The sequence below is a fragment of the Oncorhynchus keta genome, chromosome 17 (assembly GCF_023373465.1).
Source record: "Oncorhynchus keta strain PuntledgeMale-10-30-2019 chromosome 17, Oket_V2, whole genome shotgun sequence".
NCBI classification, from domain to species: Eukaryota; Metazoa; Chordata; class Actinopteri; order Salmoniformes; family Salmonidae; genus Oncorhynchus; species Oncorhynchus keta.
The window spans coordinates 9,715,034-9,732,788 of record NC_068437.1 but is presented as its reverse complement, the minus strand read 5'-3'; the positions used below and the strand labels follow the sequence as shown (position 1 = coordinate 9,732,788).

The 17,755-nt window shown below is 42.6% G+C and overlaps 1 protein-coding gene across 11 annotated transcripts in view; it reads right to left on the bottom strand.

Moving 5' to 3' along the window:
- Nucleotides 1-17,755, bottom strand: part of myo9ab (myosin IXAb) — a 229,007-nt gene that overhangs the window by 79,894 nt on the left and 131,358 nt on the right. For all 11 annotated transcript variants that reach the window (XM_052465410.1, XM_052465411.1, XM_052465404.1 and 8 more), the window contains 2 exons: nucleotides 10,270-10,386; nucleotides 15-149 (listed from right to left, as the gene is read on the bottom strand). In XM_052465410.1, the coding sequence (XP_052321370.1) occupies nucleotides 15-149; nucleotides 10,270-10,386 (252 nt within the window). The remainder of the gene's footprint in view (nucleotides 1-14; nucleotides 150-10,269; nucleotides 10,387-17,755) is intronic.

Genomic DNA, 17,755 nt, shown 5'->3' with positions numbered 1-17,755 from the left:
CAGAGAGACCTTACTTGTTCTAGCTTAAAGATGTGCTGGTTAAAGTAGTGTTGGAGCCTCTCGTTGGCAAAGTTGATGCAGAACTGCTCAAAGCTGTTGTTCTCGTAGTCTTCAAAGCCAAAGATGTCCAGCACTCCAATTGAAAGAATCTGCAGTGAAAGAGAGAGTTCACTTTAATTTGGCATCGATCAAATATTAAACATTTTAATACATAATACTCCATCTAGAAAAATGACAATGAGCTCTTGATGAACCTTCCATCAAAACCTACATAGCCCTGACATAATGGAATAACGGGGCATCATATGTCACTGTCTATGCCATCCTGATCTCTCTATGCAGGCCTCATGAAAAGCGTACAATTTGTAAGGCCCAATAAAGACAGGGGAATGACAAATTGTGAGTGACAGATGGATGTTCAACTCTGCTCCAATATCTTACGTCTCAAGAGTCTAGCGGTCTGGCTGAACACATCAGACAGCACTGTGGGACAGAGGAGGGCTAAGGGACACAACAGGGCCTCTAACATTGCCCCAAACCACAGCTGTCTAAATCTACCCTCATCTGCACACACACACACACACACACACACACACACACACACACACACACACACACACACACACACACACAAACACACAAACACACAAACACACAAACACACACACACACGTCTGTTGAGCACCACCAAAACAAGCAGAAGAGGCCATCGTGCCATCTGCCTCAATTTTCTGGGCACACATGTGTACACAAGCACACGCAAGCATTTGGGAGGAGAGATGCAAATGTGATCTAATCCTTTCCATGCCCACTGGGCAAAGCCAGTCAGCTGCCACGGTGACCCCTCCCCCACCCACACACAGCAAAAATGATGCAACTCCAGTACACACCAAACTGAGACAGAGAGAAACATATTCAGTACAGATAAAGGAAACAAAGGAACACAGAGAGAGAGAGAGAGAGAGAGATACCTTTAAATAGAGCCACAGACCAAAAAGAAAGAGGTCAACAGAGCTAGACATGAGGTTAGGTTTAGAAAAGAAAAGGTCTGTTAGCGTAACGTCTGTTAGCATGCCAGCTAACAGCTAACAATCTCCTCTGGTTTTTCTACACTCCGAGCCCTGCTGGAACACACAGCCTACGCAAACTTCACCACAGTGCAAAAACGTGACGAATTCTACTGGCCTGTGATGAAATTATGTGTGTGTGAGTGAGCCAGTGACACACAGACAGAGAGAGAGAGAGAGAGAGAGAGAGAGAGAGAGAGAGAGAGAGAGAGAGAGCGAGAGAGGGAGGGAGCGAAGGAGCGAATTTATTATTTTATTTCACCTTTATTTAACCAGGTAGGCTAGTTGAGAACAAGTTCTCATTTGCAACTGCATCCTGGCCAAGATAAAGCATAGCAATTCGACACATACAACAACACAGAGTTACACATGGAATAAACAAACAAAACATAGTCAATAATACAGTAGAACAAAATAAAACAAAAAGTCTATATACAGTGAGTGCAAATTAGGTAAGATAAGGGAGTTAAGGCAATAAATAGGCCATGGTGGCGGAGTAATTACAATATAGCAATTAAACACTGGAATGGTAGATGTGCAGAGATGAATGTGCAAGTAGAGATACTGGGGTGCAAAGGAGCAAGATAAATAAATAAATATAGTATGGGGATGAGGTAGGTAGATAGATGGGCTGTTTACAGATGGGCTATGAACAGGTGCAGTGATCTGTGAGCTGCTCTGACAGCTGGTGCTTAACGCTAGTGAGGGAGATATGAGTCTCCAGCTTCAGAGATTTTTGCAGTTCGTTCCAGTCATTGGCAGCAGAAAACAGCAAGGAAAGACGACCAAAGGAGGAATTGGCATTGAGGGTGACCAGTGAGATATACCTGCTGGGGAGTTGTGCTATGAGTGGGTGCTGCTATGGTGACCAGTGAGCTGAGATAAGGCGGGGCTTTACCTAGCGTCAGACCATGTGTAATGTTTGTGTGTGTGTGTGTGTGTGTGTGTGTGTGTGTGTGTGTGTGTGTGTGTGTGTGTGTGTGTGTGTGTGTGTGTGTGTGTGTGTGTGTGTGTGTGTGTGTGTGTGTGTGTGTGTGTGTTTGTATGTGCAGTTGAAGTCGAAAGTTAACATACACTTAGATTGGAGTCATTAAAACTCGTTTTTCAACCACTCCACAAATTTCTTGTGAACAAACTAGTTTTGGCAAGTCGGTTAGAACATTACTTTGTGCACAAAGTTTTTTTTATTTCACCTTTATTTAACCAGGTAGGCTAGTTGAGAACAAGTTCTCATTTGCAACTGTGACCTGGCCAAGATAAAGCATAGCAGTGTGAACAGACAACACAGAGTTACACATGGAGTAAACAATTAACAAGTCAATAACACAGTAGAAAAAAAGAGTCTATATACATTGTGCGCAAAAAGCATGAGGAGGTAGGCGAATAATTACAATTTTGCAGATTAACACTGGAGTGATAAATGATCAGATGGTCCTGTACAGGTAGAGATATTGGTATGCAAAAGAGCATAAAAGTAAATAAATATAAACAGTATGGGAATGAGGTAGGTAAAATTGGGTGGGCTATTTACCGATAGACTATGTACAGCTGGAGCGATCGGTTAGCTGCTCAGATAGCAGATGTTTGAAGTTGGTGAGGGAGATAAAAGTCTCCAACTTCAGCGATTTTTGCAATTTGGTCCAGTCACAGGCAGCAGAGAACTGGAATGAAAGGTGACCAAATGAGGTGTTGGCTTTAGGGATGATCAGTGAGATACACCTGCTGGAGCGCGTGCTACGGGTGGGTGTTGCCATCGTGACCAGTGAACTGAGATAAGGCGGAGCTTTACTGTTAAGGGAATTTTTATCAATGATGACTAATTATGTATACATTTCAATCAGGACTGACTATAATATAATAATAATATATGCCATTTAGCAGATGCTTTTATCCAAAGCGACTTACAGTCATGTGTGCATACATTCTACGTATGGGTGGTCCCGGGAATCGAACCCACTACCCTGGCGTTACAAGCGCCATGCTCTACCAACTGAGCTACAGAAGGACCAACCCAAAACACGTTTCCAGAAACATGGTAGGCAGCTAGTTTAGCCTAGCCTAACTAGCCACTTACTGACTGACAGACTGAGCACCTGCTAGCTAGCGTTTGAAGCTAGTGGGAGACTGTTCTCAACCATGGTTCTGAAATGAAACGTGTCCAGCAAGGTTGGAGTCAATTCCATGGGAGGGAGAACTAATCCGAATACTGTTATGTTACTGTATATGTACTAATCAGAATACTAAATGTTACTGTATATGTATGAGTTTTCTTTCTTGATCCCATTACTGAAAATAATGTGTGTGTGAACGTGGGCAAAAGTTAGAAAAATGACTGTCTGTTCCTTGGTACAAATGAATCAGACTGGCTAGAGTGCTTATCTACACAAGAAAACCTTGACTCGTAAATTATATTAAATTGGTAGGGAGACGGATGTGGGAGGGCTTGATACACAGCCTTTGTACTGGAACGGATATGGCACGGATTGGGGCTGGAACAAAGGACGTCATTTTCAGTTTATAACCTGTGGTAATCTGTATTGTGGCAGTACTCTCTTGAATAAAGGCTGTTACTTGACTTTTAAGACCGGGCTCTGTCCATTCCTATAAAATAAGGGTCTTACAAGTTCTTATGAATTGACAGTGTTTAATTTTAATTGGGAATTAAAACAGAGGAATTAAATTCCTTCAACATTTACCTAGCATGGACTTGTAGATGACCTGGAGCCAGTGGGTCTAGAGACGAATATGTAGCGAGGGCCAGCCGACAGGTCGCAGTGGTGGGTGGTATAAGGTGCTTTAGTAACAAAACGGATGGCACTGTGATAAACTGCATCCAGTTTGCTGAGTAGAGTGTTGGAAGCTATTTTGTAGATGACATAGCTAAAGTCAAGGATCGGTAGGATAGTCAGTTTTACTAGGGTAAGTTTTGCGGCGTGAGTGAAGGAGGCTTTGTTGCAGAATAGAAAGCAGACTCTAGATTTGATTTTAGATTGGAGATGTTTGATATGAGTCTGGAAGGAGAGTTTACAGTCTAACCAGACACCTAGGTACTTATAGATGTCCACATATTCTAGGTCGGAACCATCCAGGGTGGTGAAGCTAGTCGGGCGTGCGGGTGCAGGCAGCGAACGGTTGAAAAGCATGCATTTGGTTTTACTAGCGTTTAAGAGCAGTTGGAGGCCACGGAAGGAGTGTTGTATGGCATTGAAGCTCGTTTGGAGGTTAGATAGCAGTGTCCAAGGACGGGCCGGAAGTATACAGAATGGTGTCGTCTGCGTAGAGGTGGATCAGGGAATCGCCCGCAGCAAGAGCAACATCATTGATATATACAGAGAAAAGAGTCGGTCCGAGAATTGAACCCTGTGGCACCCCCATAGAGACTGCCAGAGGACCGGACAGTATGCCTTCCAATTTGACACACTGAACTCTGTCTGCAAAGTAGTTGGTGAACCAGGCAAGGCAGTCATCAGAAAAACCGAGGCTACTGAGTCTGCCGATAAGAATATGGTGATTGACAGAGTCGAAAGCCTTAGCAAGGTCGATGAAGACGGCTGCACAGTACTGTCTTTTATCGATGGCGGTTATGATATCGTTTATTACCTTGAGCATGGCTGAGGTGCACCAGTGACCGGCTCGGAAACCAGATTTCACAGCCGAGAAGATACAGTGGGATTCAAGATGGTCAGTGACCTGTTTGTTGACTTGGCTTTCGAAGACCTTAGATAGGCAGTGCAGGATGGATATAGGTCTGTAACAGTTTGGGTCCAGGGTGTCTCCCCCTTTGAAGAGGGGGATGACTGCGGCAGCTTTCCAATCCTTGGGGATCTCAGACGATATGAAAGAGAGGTTGAACAGGCTGGTAATAGGGGTTGCGACAATGGCGGCGGATAGTTTCAGAAATAGAGGGTCCAGATTGTCAAGCCCAGCTGATTTGTACGGGTCCAGGTTTTGCAGCTCTTCCAGAACATCTGCTATCTAGATTTGAGAACCTGGAGAGGCTTGGGCGAGTAGCTGCGGGGGGTGGGGGGGGGCAGAGCTGTTGGCCGAGGTTGGAGTAGCCAGGAGGAAGGCATGGCCAGCCGTTGAGAAATGCTTGTTGAAGTTTTTGATAATCATGGATTTATCGGTGGTGACCGTGTTACCTAGCCTCAGTGCAGTGGGCAGCTGGGAGGAGGTGTTCTTGTTCTCCAGGGACTTCACAGTGTCCCAGAACTTTTGGAGTTAGAGCTACAGGATGCAAATTTCTTCCTGAAGAAGCTGGCCTTTGCTTTCCTGACTGACTGCGTGTATTGGTTCCTGACTTCCCTGAACAGTTGCACATCGTGGGGACTATGCGATGCTATTGCAGTCCGCCACAGGATGTTTTTGTGCTGGTCGAAGGCAGTCAGGTCTGGAGTGAACCAAGGGCTATATGTGTTCTTAGTTCTGCATTTTTTGAACGGAGCATGCTTATCTAAAATGGTGAGGAAGTTACTTTTAAAGAATGACCAAGCATCCTCAACTGACGGGATGAGGTCTATGTCCTTCCAGGATACCCGGGCCAGGTCGATGAGAAAGGCCTGCTCACAGAAGTGTTTTAGGGAGCGTTTGACAGTGATGAGGGGTGGTCGTTTGACTGCGGATCCATAGCGGATACAGGCAATGAGGCAGTGATTGCTGAGATCCTGGTTGAAGACAGCGGAGGTGTATTTGGAGGGCCAGTTGGCCAGGATGACGTCTATGAGGGTGCCCTTGTTTACAGATTTAGGGTTGTACCTGGTAGGTTCCTTGATGATTTGTGTGAGATGGAGGGCATCAAGCTTAGATTGTAGGACTGCCGGGGTGTTAAGCATATCCCAGTTTAGGTCACCTAACAGAACAAACTCTGAAGCAAGATGGGGGGGCAATCAATTCACAAATGGTGTCCAGGGCACAGCTGGGAGCTGAGGGGGGTCGGTAGCAGGCGGCAACAGTGAGAGACTTATTTCTGGAGAGTGTAATTTTTAAAATTAGTAGTTCGAACTATTTGGGTAGTAATTTTTTCAACAATTGTTTAGAGATTATTTCACTTATAATTAACTACATATATTAAGTTGACTGTGCCTTTAAATAGGTTGGAAAATTCCAGAAGATTATGTCATGGCTTTAGAAGCTTCTGATTGGCTAATTGACGTCATTTGAGCCAATTGGAGGTGTGCCTGTTGATGTATTGCAAGGCCTACCGTCAAACTCAAAGCCTCTTTGCTTGACATCATGGGAAAATCAGATGAAATCACCCAAGACATCAGAAAAAAAATTGTAGACCTCCACAAGTCTGGTTTATCCTTGGGATCAATTTCCAAATTCTTGAAGGTACAACATTCATCTGTACAAACAATAGTACACAAGTATAAACACCATGGGACCACGCAGTTGTTACACTGCTCATGAAGGAAACGTGTTCTGTCTCCTAGAGATGAACGTACTTCGGTGCGAAAAGTGCAAATCAATCCCAGAACAACAATAAAGGATCTTGTGAAGATGCTGGAGGAAACGGGTACGAAAGTATCTATATCCACAGTAAAAATTAGTCCTATAATCGACATAACCTGAAAGGCTGCTCAGCAAGGAAGAAGCCACTGCTCCAAAACCGCCATAAAAAAGCAAGACTACTGTTTGCAACTGCACATGGGGACAAAGATCGTAGGTCCTCTGAAATGTCCTCTGTTCTGATAGAACTGTTTGGAGGAAAAAGGGGGAGGCTTGCAAGCCGAAGAACAACATCCCAACCGTGAAGCACGGGGGTAGCAGCATCATGTTGTGCGGGTGCTTTGCTGCAGGAGGGACTGGTGCACTTCACAAAATAGATGGCTTCATGAGGATGGAAAATTATGTGCATATATTAAAGCAACATCTCAAGACATCAGTCAGGAAGTTAAAACTTGGTCGCAAATTGGTCTTCCAAATGGACAATGACCCCAAGCATACTTACAAAGTTGTGGCAAATTGGTTTAAGGGCAAGAAAGTCAAGGATTGGAGTGGCCATCACAAAGCCCTGACCTCAATCCTATAGAAAATTTGTGGGCAGAACTGAAAAAGCATGTGCGAGCAAGGAGGCCTACAAACCTAACTCAGTTACACGAGCTCTGTCAGGAGGAATGGGCCAAAATTCACCCAACTTATTGTGGGAAGCTTGTGGAAGACTATCCAAAACGTTTGACCAAAGTTTAAAACATTTAAAGACAATGCTACCAAATACTAATTGAGTGTTTTTAAACTTCTGACCCACTGGGAATGTGATGAAATAAATAATTCTGTCTACTATTATTCTGACATTTCACATTCTTAAAATAAACCTTTTATAACTAGGGGGCAGTATTTTCATTTTTGGATAAAAAACGTTCCGTTTCAAACGGGATATTTTGTCACGACAAGATGCTCGATTATGCATATAATTGACATATTTGGATAGAGAACACTCTTACGTTTCCAAAACTGCAAAGATATTGTCTGTGCAATAGAACTGAACAGAACTGATGTTACAGGCGAAACCCAGATAAAAATCCAATCAGGTATTGACAAATTTTTTGAAACCGCCTCATGCCAATGACTCCTTATATGGCTGTGAATGAGCTACAAATGAGCTTACGTTTTCTACGTATTCACCAAGGTGTCTACAGCATTGTGATGTCTTTTTACGCATTTATGTTTAAGAATAGCCGTAAAGGACCACATTTAGCAAGTGGTCACATGATGGCTCCGGCAGAAAATTTTGCGTAATGTACACAAGTTGCCATTTTTCCAATCGCTTCTTATGAGAAACCAATTATCCCAACGGATATATTATTGAATATATATGTGAAAAACACCTTGAGGATTGATTCTAAACAACGTTTGCCATGTTTCTGTCGATATTATGGAGCTAATTTAGAAAAAAGTTTGGCGTTGCAGTGACTGCATTTTCCAGTCGATTTCTCAGCCAAACGTGAAGAACAAACGGAGCTATTTTGCCTACAAAAATAATATTTTTGGAAAAAAGGTACATTTGCTATCTAACTGGGAGTCTCCTGAGTGAAAACATCCAAAGTTCTTCAAAGGTAAATGATTTAATTTGATGGCTTTTCTTATTTTCGTGAAAATATTGCCTGACGCTAGCAGAGCCTAGCCATAGCATTATGCCATGATAAACTTGCACAAATGCTTGTCTCGCGTTGGCTGTAAAGCATATTTTAAAAATCTGAGATGACAGTGTGATTAACAAAAGGCTAAGCTGTGTCTCAATATATTTCATTTGGGATTTTCATGAATAGGAACATTTTCTAGGAAGATTTCTGTCCACTGCATTATGCTAATTAGTTTGAGGCTACGTTACGCTCCCGCATGCGGGATGGGTAGTATCAAGAAGTTAAAATAAAGAGGTGACCCTAACTGACCTAAGACCGGGAATTTTTACTAGGATTAAAAATTGCAGAAATTGTGAAAAACTGAGTTTAAATATAGTTGTTTAAGGTGTACGTAAACTTCCGACTTCAACTGTATATTATGTATGTGTGTGTGTGTGTGTGTGTGTGTGTCAGAGCTTGCATGAGTGTGAAGAATGTGTGTGAGGGAACGTGTGCGTGTGTCAGTGTCATGAACGACTTAATGCGTGTGTGTGTACACTACCAGTCAAAAGTTTGGACACACCTACTCATTTAAGGGTTTTTCTTTATTCTTGCTATTTTATACATTGTAGAATAATAGTGAAGACATCCAAAATATGAAATAACACTTATGGAATCATGTAAAAACCAAAAAAGTGTTAAACAAATATAAATCAAAAATATTGTTTTTATTTGAGATTATTCAAATAGTTACCCTTTGCCTTTGACAGATTTGCACACTTGTGGAATTCTCTCAACCAGCTTCACGAGGTAGTCACCTGGAATGCATTTCAGCTAACAGGTGTGCCTTGTTAAAGTTAATTTGTGTTATTTATTTCCTTCTTAATGCGTTTGAGCCAATCAGTTGTGTTGTGACAAGGTAGGGGGGGTATACAGAAGATAGCCCTATTTGGTAAAAGACCAAGTCCATATTATGGTAAGAACAGCTCAAATAGCAAAGAGAAACGACAGTCCATCATTACTTTCAGACATGAAGGTCAGTCAATCTGGAAAATTTCAAGAACTCTGAAAGCGCAGTCGCAAAAACCATCAAGCACTATGATGAAATTGGCTCTCATGAGGACCACCACAGGAATGGAAGACCCAGAGTTACCTCTGCTGCAAAGGATACGTTCATTAGAGTTACCGGCCTCAGAAGTTGCAGCCAAAATAATTTCTTTAGAGTTCAAGTGACAGACACATCTCAACATCAACTGTTCAGAGGAGACTGTGTGAATCATGCCTTCATGGTTGAATTGCTGCAAAGAAACCACCATAAAAGGACACCAATAATAAGAAGAGACTTGCTTGGGCTAAGAAACACGAGCAATGGACACTAGACTGGTGGAAATGATTCCTTTTGTCTGGAGTCCAAATTGGAGATTTTTGGTTCCAGTCACCGTGTCTTTGTGGGTGAACGGATGTTCTCTGCATGTGTAGTTCCCACTGTGAAGCATGGAGGAGGAGGTGTTCTGGTGTGGTGCTGCTTTTCTGGTGACACTGTCTGTGATTTATTTAGAATTCAAGGCACACTTAACCAGCATGGCTACCGCAGCATTCTGCAGCAATACACCATCCCATATGGTTTGGGTTTAGTGGGACTATCATTTGTTTTTTCAACAGGACAATGACCCAACACACCTCCAGACTGTGTAAGGACTATTTTACCAAGAAGGAGAGTGATGGAGTGCTGCATCAAATGACCTGGCCTCCACAATCCCCCGACCTCAACCAAATTGAGATGGTTTGGGATGAGTTGGACCGCAGTGTGAAGGAAAAGCAGTCAACAACTGCTCAACATATATGGGAACTCCTTCAAGACTGTTGGAAAATAATTCCAGGTGAAGCTATTTGAGAGAATGCCAAGAGTGTGCAAAGCTGTCATTAAGGCAAAGGGTGACTACTTGAAGAATCTCAAATATAAAATATATTTTGATTTAACGCAATTTTGGTTACTACATGATTCCATATGTGTTATTTCATAGTGTTGATGTCTTCACTATTATTCTACAATGTAGAAAATAGTTTAAAAAATTAAGAAAAACACTTGAATGAGTAGATGTGTCCAGACATTTGACCGGTAGTGTAGGTCTAAATCCTACCTTGGCACTGTCCTCCAGGTCTTTGTTGTTGAGCAGGGCATGGTTGGTCCTGAAGACGATCCAGTCAAACAGGGCGCTATACAGGGATTTGGCCATGGAGTCCCGCACGGTGCCAGCCTACATTCACACAGAGACAATCATGACACAAGAACACATTTTACCGTCTGCTCCAATCACAGCGCTATATCAATCAATCAAATTGATAAAGTACATGCATTCCATCTGGACCATGGGCTTATCCTCCTGTCAACCCCCCGCCCCCCCCCGCCCCTTCACAAACACACACAATACTCTCCCCTCTTGATCTTGAGCTGTACAGACTATAGGACAATATAAAAACACAATGCCGTTCAAATCCTTACACAATGTAGATTAGGTACAAGCAACAATGGAAAACATCTCCATAAAATAATCTGCCGTACTCTTCACAACACACCAAATTAATCCACTAGACAGAAATAGAGGTGTGTGTGTGTGTGAGCATCTGTAACATATTATTTACGTATGTTATTGACCCAGATGTTTCTCCCTTCTTAAAGTGCTTGCTAATCTTCCTGCACAGCATGTGGTTTTACAGAGATTTAATACTGCACAAGGTTAATCAGACATGCAAGGGCAAACCCTCAAAGGCTATAACTGCAGCACGACAAAACAAAACTACTGTACCGTATCCTTCTTTCTCCTTATCTGTTTATCTAGGCTATCTATCTCTCGTCTAATATATTTGTATTTCCATCTAGTCTGTGTGTCAGTCTGTGTGTGTGTGTGCCAGTCTGTGTGTGTCTGTGTGTGTGTGGAGGTGTCAGTCTGTGTGTCAGTGCTTTGTTGCTTTGTGAGACGCAGAGTAGGTGAACAGATTATCTCTGCATGTGTGGTTCCCACTGGGAAGCATGGAGGAGGAGGTGGTGTGATGGTGCTTTGCTGGTGACACTGTCTGATTTATTTAGAATTCAAGGCACACTTAACCAGCATGGTTACCACAGCGATGTGCCATCCCATCTGGTTTGAGCTTAGTGGGACTATCATGTGTTTTTCAACAGAACAATGACCCAACACACCTCCAGGCTGTGTAAGGGCTATTTGACCAAGTAGGAGAGTGATGGAGTGCTACATCAGTTGACCTGGCTTCCACAATCACCTGACCTCAACCCAATTGGTTTGGGATGAGTTGGTTTGGGATGAGTTGGACCACAGAGTGAAGAAAAAGCAGCCAACAAGTGCTGAGCATATGTTGGAACTCCTTCAATACTGCCAGAAAAGCATTCCAAGTGAAGCTGGTTGAGAGAATGACAGAGTGTGCAAAGCTGTCATCAAGGCAAAGGGTGGCTACTAATAAAATATATTTTGATTTGTTTAACACTTATTTTTGGTTAATACATGATTCCATATGTGTTATTTCATAGTTTTGATGTCTTCATAAAGAAAAACCCTTGAATGAGTAGGCGTGTCCAAACTTTTGACTGGTACTGTGTGTGTGTGTGATATATACAGTGGGGCAAAAAAGTATTAGTCAGCCACCAATTGTGCAAGTTCTCCCACTTAAAAAGATGAGAGCGGCCTGTAATTTTCATCATTGGTACACTTCAACTATGACAGACAAAATGAGAAGAAAAAAAATCCAGAAAATCACATTGTAGGATTTTTAATGAATTTATTTGCAAATTATGTTGGAAAATAAGTGTTTGGTCCCACTGTATCTCTCTATATCTATCTAGCCACCTGTCTGACTGTCAGTTTACAGTACACGTCTCTCAAGCCAGATATGCCTGTCTGTCCATCTGCAGTATCATTGACTCGGGGATGCTGATGCATTGTAATACCACTCTCTCTCCCAAATGCTGGGAGCCCAGCCAACACCTGCTCCCTGCACTGCACCAGCTTAGCAAAGCAAAACCAATGCACACACTTAGCGTTTCTACCTTTGCACTTGGCCACAGTCAAACGTTGAAGTACATACTTTAGAAAGGCAAATGAACAAATAGACTATCATCAGCATTCTAACCTGATCTGTTCTTTAAAACCTCTCTAGGGTACGTGGGACGGTAGCATCCCACCTGGCCAACATCCAGTGAAATTGCAGAGCGCGAAATTCAAAAATACTAAATTCAAATATTTAACATTCTTCAAAATATATGTGTTATACATCAAAATAAAGCTTAATTTATTGTTAATCCAGCCGCCATGTCAGATTTCAAAACGGCTTTACGGCGAAAGCAAACCATGCAATTATCTGAGGACAGCACCCCGCAATCAAACACATGAAAATCCTATTTCAACCAGGCAGGTGCAACACAAATGTCAGAAATAGCGATATAAAAAATACCGTACCTTTGATGATCTTCTTCTGTTGGCATTCCAAAAGGTCGCAGTTACATAACAAATGGTCCTTTTGTTCAATAATGTCCTTCTTTATATCCATAAAAACTCAATTTAGCTGGCGCGCTTCAGTCAATAATCCACTCAGTTTCCCTCAATCAAAATGCAACAAAATGAATCCCAAACGTTACTAATAAACTTTTACAAACAAGTCAAACAACGTTTACAATCAAACCTTAGGTACACTAATAAGCAAATAAACAATACTATTCTCCATCTTAAATTGTATGTTCATTACCGGAGATAAGAAAGAACGCGCTTTCCTCCACTCTCTTGGAAACACTACAGCCAAAATGGGAGACACCTAGAAAAAATATAATTTCTCAGTCATTTTCCAAAAATCAGCCTGAAACTCTTTACAAAGACTGTTGACATCTAGTGAAAGCCCTAGGAACTGCAATTTGGGAGGATTTGGGCTTAAAATTATAGTACTAGCCATTGAAAATAGTGGTAAGCTGATTTTTTGTTTTGGGGGGGGGGGTGGTTTGTCGTCGGGGTTTCACCTGCATTATCAGTTATGTTATACTCACAGATATAATTTTAACAGTTTTAGAAACTGAGAATGTTTTCTATCTACCAATTATATGCATATACTAGCTTCTGGGCCTGAGTAACAAGCAGTATACTTTGGGCATGCTTTTCATCTGGATGTCAAAATACTGCCCCCTACCCCAGAGAGTAGAGGTTGTTCTTTAAGGAGGACACAAGAAGTGGTGCTGAGACGACGTAGAACGTGTAGCCCTATATTGGATGCCATGCAATCACGCCTGTATGCCCTAGAAGGCTACAAAGCATAGCCTTAGGGGGTTACTTGTTTCTGAAAATCCTGTTACTGAAGGCACATCTATAATTCGTACCTCCTACGTCCATCCGGATTGTATAAAGTGTAAAGAATTCGTCTGAGCCTAGCTTTCTCTAAACCGGCGCCAACTGTATAACTCGGCTGGGATAGACAGCAGTAGGCTACATGGAACCGTGCCTTGCAAGTGGAGAATGAATAGGAGATGCTAACAATGCTAGCCAATACCAGTGTAACATCACAGAAGCCCAACATTGCGATACTTCCAGCAACGCTTCGCGAAGCAGACTACAGGCCAGACTGGGATTTGGGAAGTCAATGGGAGAAGCGAAAGGTTCGTGAAAGGTTCGAAAGTTTTAAAAAACTGACATGATTTAATTTTTTTAATCAAAAACAACTTTATATTGCAGGAGTGACTTTGATTTGACGGGCCTGCACATACGCAGTTCAGCGCGAGAAGACACCCGATGACTAATTCTCTGCATGAGCTTAGCTAGCCAACATCGCCTACAAGCGGGATCAGGGATTTTTTATTGGAGAAGCAGTTTCTAGGAATCCTCATACTGTACTATCTTTGGTAACATGTTAGCATGCCAGCTACGTTCCTCTAATGCATAACAATGTTAGCTCGACCAACAATAGTGCAACGTTTGTTAGCATGCCAGATGACAAGCTCCTCTGGTTTTTCCACACTCCAAGCCCTGCTGTGCTACAACACTACAGCTTTAGGTGTTTTGAGATTCAGAGCCAAAGCTTTAAGTGTTTCCAGACACACAAATCAGTTTTTGGACACGTCATCGATCCATAAAAAGCAACTGACAAGATAGACGATTATTGTGCCCCGACAAGCCAAAGGGAAAATATGCTCTCTACTTAAGATGATGAAAGGCATGCTAAGCTAGGGCTATGGCGGTCATTACAATTTTGTCAGCCGGTAACTGTCATGCTAGTCTCATGGTAATTGATGGTTAATTAACAAACATGTTTAGCATCTCCGTGTTTCCGTGCTTAGCCTATGCGGACGTTACATGGAACATCTACGTTTAAAAATAAATCAACTTAATATAGCCTAAACCATCACAATAAATTCATTATTGATTTTACGCAGGTCTATAGAAACATATGTATCATATTCCGAGTCGTCCTTATGTTAGGTACTGATCTGGCTATGCCATATGGCTGTGGTCTACACTAGTTAATTTAGCAGGTAAGATTCGCTTATAATTCCTTTGGCATTATTTTATAGTAAGACTAATACAACTGAACATAGATTAATAAAATAGAAAGGATATTTTTCCCCAAAAAAGAGAGAAAAAGATTCAATCATTTGAAACAGGTCCTCCTAGATGCTTAATCAGAGTTATTCATGCGACTTTAGTTGGTATACAAACCTTAGGCCTTTCGAATACCTTTTCGAATACATTCGAAGGCTGCATGATGCAACTATTGATGCTTTCGAAAAAAGGTGCATTAAAAGGCATGAGCTCTGCTTTGTTTCTTGCACAGGCCACATGCACTTCATCTGTCTCTCATTCACAACTTGTTAACATTCTCACCCATCAGACTATTCTCAATGCAATATTGTCTTTACATATAGCCTACTAATTATGTATGGACATTTTTTTTTAAACTTAGAATGGCCCACATAAAAAACATGTCATCCGTAGCCTGCACTCGAATAGCGAACGCGGTTACGATTATAATTCGGCAGGTAGGCTACACCGGTTGTAAAGCGGAATAATGTGCTTCATTTTAAGAATTGAGCAATAAATATAGCAGCACAAGAAATACAGTAGTGGCCAGTCAAAAGTGTTCAGATGAGGCAGATACAGGACTTTTGCTAGCACAGACTGGAATATGTTCCGGGATTCTTCTGATGGCATTAAGGAATACACCACATCAGTCACCGGCTTCATCAATAAGTGCATCAATTAAATATGTATGAGTGCACCAGCTGTTCCGGACGAATGTGTGATCATGCTCTCCGAAGCTGATGTGAGTAAGACCTTAAAAAAAGTCAACATTCACAAGGCCGCAGGGACAGACGGAATACCAGGACGTGTACGCCGAGCGTGCGCTGACCAACTGGTAAGTGTCTTCACTGAAATGTTCAACTTGTCCCCGACTGAGTCTGTAAAACAAACATGTTTCAAGCAGACCACCATAGTGCCTGTGCCCAACAACACTAAGGTAACCTGCCTAAATGACTACCGACACGTAGCACTCACGTCTGTAGCCATAAAATGCTTTGAAAGGCTGGTCTTGGCTAACATCAACACCATTATCCCAGAAACCCTAGACACACAAATTTGCATACTGCCCCAACAGATCCACAGATGCAATCTCTATTGTACACCACACTGCCCTTTCACACCTGGACAAAAGGTACACCTATGTGAGTGTGCTATTCATTGACTACAGCTCAGCGTTCAACACAGTAGTGCCCTCAAAGCTCATCACTAAGCTAAGGACCCTGGGACTAAACACCTCCCTCTGCAACTGGATCCTGCGCCGCACTCAGGTGGTACGGGTAGGTAACAACACATCCGCCACACTGATCCTCAACACGGGGGCCCCTCAGGGGTGTGTGCTCAGTCCCCTCTTGTACTCCCTGTTCACTTATGATTGCATGGCCAGGCACGACTCCAAACCATCGTCAAGTTTGTTGAAGACACAACAGTGGTAGGCCAGATCACCAACAACAATGAGACAGCCTACAGGGAGAAGGTCAGAGACATGGCCGTGTGGTACCAGGACAACAACCTCTCCCTCAACGTGATCAAGACAAAGGAGATGATTGGGGACTACAGGAAAAGCCCGCCCCCATTCTCATCGATGGGGTTGCAATGGAGCAGGTTGAGAGCTTCAAGTTCCTCGGTGTCCACATCACCAACAAACAATCATGATCAAAACACACTAAGACAGTTGTGAAGAGGGCACGACAAAGCCTATTCCCCCTCAGGAGACTGAAAAGATTTGGCATTGGTCTTCAGATCCTCAAAAGGTTCAACAGCTGCAACATCGAGAGCATCCTATAAACTCTCCAGTAGTAGTACCAAAGCAATCAAAGGCCATTATCTCAAAAGCGAGATTACAAGTTTAAACTTTCAAAGCAGAATTCCTTTCCCATCATTCCTCACATTCAGTGTATGACATACTTTGTTGTATCTCTGTGTCTCTGCTTTTATCCAATGTAAAAAACACCATTTCAAATTATGCTACATCAAATCAAACCTTATTTGCCACATGTGCCAAATACAACAGATGTAGTAGACCTTACCGTGAAATGCTTACTTACAAGCCCTTAACCAACAGTGCAGTTCAAGAAGAGTTAAAAAAATATTTACCAAGTAGACTAAAATAAAAAGTAACAACAATAAGAATAACAAGGCTACGTACAGGGGACACCGGTACCGAGTCAGTGTGCGGGGCTATAGGTAATTTGTACATGTAGGTGAGGGTGAAGTGACTATGCATAGATAATAAACAGTGAATTGTCCGGTGGCGATTTTATTAACTGTTCAGCAGTCTTATGGCTTGGGGGTAGAAGCTTTTGAGGAGCCTTTTGGTCCTAGACTTGCACTCCGGTACCGCTGGCTGTGCAGTAGCAGAGAAAACAGTCTACAACTTACTGGAGAGTCTGACAATTTTTGGGGCTTTCTTCTGACACCGCCAATTACATAGGTCCTGGAAGGCAGGAAGCTTGGTCCCAGTAATATACTGGACCGTTCGCACTACCCCCTGTAGCGCTTTACGGTCAGATGCCGAGTAGTTGCAACCGGTCAGCATGCTCTCGATGGTGCAGCTGTAGAACCTTTTGAGGATCTGGGGACCCATCCCAAATCTTTTCAATCTCCTGAGGGGGAAAAGGTTTTGTCGTGCCCTCTTCACGACTGTCTTGGTATGTTTGGACCATGATAGTTTGTTGGTGATGTGGACACCAAGGAACTTGAAACTCTCCACTACAGCCCCGTCAATGTTAATGGGGGCCTGTTCGGCCCACCTTTTCCTGTAGTCCACAATCAGCTCGTTTGTCTTGCTCACATTGAGGGAGAGGTTGTTGTCCTGGCACCACGCAAGACTGAATCAAGGTGGTCGTTCACCTATAGGCTACGCTTACAGTTATTTGGTCACTTTAGTTGTGATTCAAACCTTATCAAAACATATAGGCCTATGGGCTAGGCTACATGATGCATGCGGCTATGATTTGAACAAAACAACAAAAGTGCCTGCTCTGTTTCTTGCGTTAGACTGCACACGCTGCGCATTATTCACAAGTGACAATATTCTCCCCCATCAGACTATTCTCAA